Genomic DNA, 6000 nt, shown 5'->3' with positions numbered 1-6000 from the left:
CTCTCTCTCTCTCTCTCTCTCTGTCTCCAGGTTTCTCCTGTACTTGCAGTGCTCTGCACACCGGGGGGCGCTGTGAGACTGAGATCAGTGTGTGTATGCCCAACCCCTGCCAGAACGGTGGTGTGTGTAAACCCATCGGCAATGCCTTCATCTGCAGCTGCAAGAGAGGATACACCGGTATCACGTCAGTACACACACACACGCACACACACACACACACACACATAAATAAATAAATATGATTTTATTGTTGGTGGAGCAGCTGTAATGCTCTAGGTTTGTCTTTGATCATCAGAGAGTCTTCCTCAGAGTGAAGAGCAGCTCTTCACAATTCAAATAATCATCTGATCACTTTGATCTGCTATTGATTGAAGCTGTGTCAGACTGAGTGTGTGACAGTGTGGGACAGTGCGTAAGACTGTGTGAGAGTTTGTAAGTGTATGTGAGAGACTGTAAGAGGGAGTGCATGTTATCTTGCGTAAGAGTAGTTGCGAGAGCGTGGCAGTGCGTGAGAGTGCATGACAGTGCATGGCATTGCATGTGAGAGGGAGTGAAAGTGCATGTTATGTTGCATTAGAGTATGTGAGAGTGCATGACATTGTGTGAGAATGCATGAAAGTGTGTAAAAGTGTGTGAGAGTATGTGAAAGTGCATGCTGTCTTGCGTGTGAGTGCATGACAGTGTGTAAGACTGTGTGAGGGTGCCTGAGAGTATGTGAGACTGTGTAACAGTGTGTGAGAGTGTGTGAGACTTTGTGAGAGTGCATGAGAGTATGTGAGACTGTGTGACAGTGTGTGAGACTTTGTGAGAGTGCATGAGAGTATGTGAGACTGTGTGACAGTGTGTGAGACTGTGTGAGACTTTGTGAGAGTGCATGAGAGTATGTGAGACTGTGTGAGGGTGCATGAGAGTATATGAGACTGTGCGACAGTGTGCGAGACTTTGTGAGAGTGCATGAGAGTATGTGAGACTGCGTGACAGTGTGTGAGACTTTGTGAGAATGCATGAGAGTATGTGAGACTGCGTGACAGTGTGTGAGAGTGCATGAGAGTATGTGAGACTGCGTGACAGTGTGTGAGAGTGCATGAGAGTATGTGAGACTGTGTGAGACTTTGTGAGAGTGTGTGAGACTGTGTGAGAGTGCATGAGAGTATATGAGAGGAATTATAAAGGGAGATTTACTTACACTGACCAAAAATGTTCTACACAAGAAAATAATAAAATCCATAATATTATTTAAAATAAAAGTGAAAAATGTACAAGACAGTATAGTAGGTGTTTTTAATAAAGTGGCCAGAGTTTATTGAACTGCAACACTCTCTGTCAACAGCAGAGGGCAGCATCTGCCTGTCTCTCTCTCTCTCTCTGGTCAGAGGCAGATTACAGTGCTGTAATCTCTCCTGGGTTATGCTAATGCACTTCATTACTAACCAGAGAAACGGGGCTCTTTATTTGGACATTTAACACTCTCTCGCGCTCTCACACACTCACACACACACACTCTTACACACACACCGCAAAAACTTAAAACATTATTTTTCACAGGCCGAACTTTCACTTACATTCCATTTAGTCACCCATTCCCTCTATCTGTGACACACACACTCTTGGCATACTTTAATTAAAACACACACACACACACACACACAGGCCATTGCATTTGTCTTTGATGTGCTCTGAAGAATGAAAATGAAACAGAGTTAAGGACATTGAAAAATGAGCACAACACCTCAAAGACATTAAGAACACGTGTGTGTGTGTGTGTGTGTGTGTGTGTGTGTCCATTTACATGGATGTGCACTACTGTGATGCAGCTTAAGGTTAGACTTTTTTTTCAGCCAAGCAATCCATCACTGTCAGTCTGGCCTGTGTGTGTGTGTGTGTGTGTGTGATTATAATGAATATGAATGTGATTATGCATGTTTAATTATGTATGTATGTGTTTATACAGTACAGGTCAAACAATTGGACACCTCTCCTTTTCTTTCTTTGTATGATTACATTGAAAATTTACATTGTAAATTTCATATTAAAGACTATATTAAAGTTATACAGGAACACATACATAATTATTTAGTAAATAAAAAGTGTTAAACAAACCAAAATATGTTTTAAACTTTAGATTCTCTTTGAGGACAGATCTGCACACTCTTGGTATTTTAATATCAGTGTCTTCATGAAGGAGAGTCACCTGGAATAGTTTTCTCAGCATCTTGAAGGAAGGAGTTCCTGGAGGTGCTGAACAATAGTTGCTGCTTTTCTTTCACGCTGTGAAGCTCCAGCTCCTCCCAATTAAATCACCTCAAATCACCATCTCAGTTCATCAGGTTTAGATCAGGGGATTTGGTCAGGTGGAGGACTAACAGTTTTTTACTGTTTATTTCATATTCCATATGTGGCCCTTAATGGTTTTCATGTATTTAATATTAATCTATAATGTAGAAAATAAATTAAATAAAAAAAACACTCCAAAAGTTTGTGTAAGTGTGTTTAACACTGTTTGTGTGTGTGTGTGTGTGTGTGTGTGTGTGTGTGTGTGTGTGTGTGTGTTTTTCTGCAGGTGTGACGCGGATGTGAACGAGTGTGAGAGTGAGCAGTGTGAGAACGGGGGAGTGTGTGTGAACACGTTCGGCTCGTTTTACTGTAACTGCTCGGTGGGCTTCGTGGGACGGGCCTGTTCGGTGCGGCCGGTCCTGGTGCCGGACATGCAGGCCGGACACGCCTACGTCGGGAAGGAGGAGCTTATTGGAATTGCGGTCGTTCTCTTCCTCATCCTCACCCTCATCCTCCTCTTCGTCGCCTTCCGCAAAAAGGTACGGTTCAATAACACTCGATTAAAGCACATATATTGCTTTTATATATGTATATCAAATATCATATTTGTGTAAATATGGTTACATTTTATATACAGAGTCTATATATTTTAAGAAAGCTATAAAAGAGGTATAAATCAGGTTTTGAGTTTTGGAAATTTGCAATGTCACAAATATCTTATTTTTATATACAAACACATGTATTTGGTACATAACCTACAGCAGTAAATCCTTACCCATTAATATTGAAGTTATAAGAAATGTTTCACCCAGTACCAAGTCTATTTAGACTATGTAGGAACACATAAGGAATCATGTAGTAACTTAAAAATGTAAATAAATAAATAAATAAATAAATACTCTGTGAAGAAGCATTTAGGTGCTCTTATCTTCCAGTTTCTGAGGCTGGTAACCTTTTTTTCCTAAAGCAGTTCTGATGAGTGCCAGTTTCATCATGTTTTATCACGTTTCGACTTGTTGCAAGTTGTGACTGCACTTGACTGACCTTCATTCCTTTAAGTATTTTTTTCTTTATTTATTTGAGCAGTTGTTGCTTCTCATAATCTGGATTAGAACATTACACAAATAGAGCTATTCACTGTATACCTGTAACTCTACCTCTTCACTACTTTACAACTGATGCTCTCAAACACTTTATTAAGAGACAAGAAATTCAAGTACTTAACTCTTGGCGAGTTCGGCACAGCTGTTAACTGAAAGCCTGAATTCCAGGTGACTCTACCTCATAAAACTGACTGAGAAAATCCAGCCAAAAATCAAGAACAAGAGGTGCTAGTTTGAAGAATCCAAAATATAAAACATATTCTGCTTTGTTTGCTTAATAATTTCATATGTTTTTCTTCATAATTTTTCTGATGTTAGTATTAATCTACAATGAAAAACATTTAAAAATAATGAAAATGTTACTGTATGGTGCTATAACACAAATATAAATTAATTATAACAGTTTTGAGGCCATAAACCCACAAATGTCATAAATAACGTACTGTATTTTATGGTTGAAATAATAATCATTATTATTTTATTAATATCATCCAGGTGTTTCAGAAGAGCTACTCCAGGAACAACTTGTCTCTGGTTCAGGACCCGGCAACGGCCGCCCTGCTGCACAAGGCCAACGGCGGCCACTTCCCGCCCCTGCAGACCAGCATCGGAGACCCTATCAACCTGTACACCGAAGGGGGCGGGGTCATAGTGGGGCCGCCCCAGGTCCCGGTCCGGCCTATGGCGTATACCCCCTGTTTCCCTGGTGACGGAAGCCTTGAGAAGAGGAGTGGGACAAGAAGGGGGGCGGAGCTGACGGAGATGAGCACGTTTCACCCAGCGACGGCGACCTTGACAACAGAGTCTCCACGGATTTTGGGCGGGGCCACACGGAGGGGCGTGGTCGTATGCAGCGTGGCGCCCAACCTGCCTCCGTCATCACCCTGCAGATCAGACTGTGACTCGCTGAGAAAGAGTCCCTGGGAGGACGAGAGTGAGTGAGACTGTGTGAGACTCTGTGTGAGACTGCATGTGATACTCTATGAGACTATGTATGAGAATATGACAGACTGTGTGAGACTAAACGAGACTGTCCGAGATTGTGAGACTGTGTAAGACTGCATGTGAGACTTTATGAGACTGTGCGAGACTATATGAGACTGCGTGTGATACTCTATGAGACTGTGTATGAGACTATGTATGAGACTATGCAAGACTGTGTGAGACTAAATGAGACTGTCTGAGATTGTGAGACTGCATGTGAGACTGCATGAGACTGTGTATGAGACTATGTGAGACTGTGCAAGACTATATGAGACTCCGAGATGTTTAAGACTGTGTAAGACTGCATGCAAGACTGTGAGACTGTGCGTAAGACTCTGAGACTGTGGGTGAGGCTCTATGAGACTGTGTGTAAGACTGTGTGAGACTGTGCGAGACAGTATGAGACTGTGCGAGACTATATGAGACTGCTTGAGACTGTGAAAGACTGTATGAGACTGAGTAAGACTGTGTGGGACTCTATGAGACTTTATGAGACTGTGTAAGACTGCATGAGAGACTGTGTATAAGACTGTGTATGAGACTGCTTAAGACTGTGCAAGACTATATGAGACTGTGCAAGACTGTGTGAAACTATTTGATTGTGTGTGAGACTGTGTGAGACTGCGTGTGAGACTCTGTTAGACTGTGTATGAGACTGTGTTAGACTGTATGAGATTGTGTGAGGCTGTGCAAGACATTGTTAGACTGCGTTTGACTACATGTGAGGCTGTATGAGATGCTATGAGACTGTGTGAGGCTCTATGAGACTGTGTGTAAGACTGTGTGAGACTGTTCGAGACAGTATGAGACTGTGCAAGACTATATGAGACTGCTTGAGACTGTGAAAGACTATATGAGACTGTGCAAGACTGTGTGAAACTATTTGATTGTGTGTGAGACTGTGTGAGACTTTATGAGACTTTATGAGACTGTGTGAGACTCTGTTAGACTGTGTATGAGACTGTGCGAGACTGTATGAGACTGTGTGAGGCTGTGCACGACTGTGTTAGACTGCGTTTGACCACATGTGAGGCTCTGTGAGACTCTATGAGACTGTGTGAGACAGTGTACTGTATTAACAGTTTGAGATGGCCCAGATAAAGGTAGATGATAGTGTAGATGATGTGGAAACATGTGAAGGTCCATTAAATTACCAGTCAGTTCTCGTAGTCTGTGGTGTTGGATGTGAAGAAATGGGCAGTTTTATGGGGAGTTCAAATTTGAGGCACTCTAAAAAGGGTCAGATCATTAGGACCAGACAACTGGATCATTGGAGCATCTTCCAAATGGCTCAAAGGATTATGGGGGCTCCTGGTCAACAGTGGGAAATACCATGGTGAGCTCTGAATGCTCCAGAGGACCTGCTGCCTTGATCTGAGGCTCATCAGTTTGAATCCTGAGTTATGCTGCTTCTCCATTAGCAGCAGAAGTCCGAGAGAGTACAGTTGGCCATGCTAACTGGGGACTGAGGAGGGATCTGGATTTGCTGAAACATCTTGTTGCCAGTGGTGACAGATATGACAGGGAAGCTTCAGGGGTCTTATAGAGTTCATACCGTGGTGAGTTGGGTCTGTTTTGCTGCAGGAGGAAAGTGGGCGGCTAAACTAAGAATTCTTCCGCTGCTCTGACAGCAGCCCGA

The 6000-nt window shown here is 42.6% G+C and overlaps 1 protein-coding gene across 5 annotated transcripts in view; it reads left to right on the top strand.

Annotated features, from left to right (window-relative positions):
- Window positions 1-6000, top strand: part of fat3a (FAT atypical cadherin 3a) — a 190927-nt gene that overhangs the window by 172004 nt on the left and 12923 nt on the right. For all 5 annotated transcript variants that reach the window (XM_049466962.1, XM_022669310.2, XM_049466961.1 and 2 more), the window contains 3 exons: window positions 31-184; window positions 2561-2813; window positions 3873-4311. In XM_049466962.1, the coding sequence (XP_049322919.1) occupies window positions 31-184; window positions 2561-2813; window positions 3873-4311 (846 nt within the window). The remainder of the gene's footprint in view (window positions 1-30; window positions 185-2560; window positions 2814-3872; window positions 4312-6000) is intronic.

The sequence above is a fragment of the Astyanax mexicanus genome, chromosome 18 (assembly GCF_023375975.1).
Source record: "Astyanax mexicanus isolate ESR-SI-001 chromosome 18, AstMex3_surface, whole genome shotgun sequence".
Lineage (NCBI taxonomy): Eukaryota > Metazoa > Chordata > Actinopteri > Characiformes > Acestrorhamphidae > Astyanax > Astyanax mexicanus.
The sequence above is the reverse complement of the archived record's forward strand: the minus strand, read 5'-3'. Positions and strand labels throughout refer to the sequence as shown.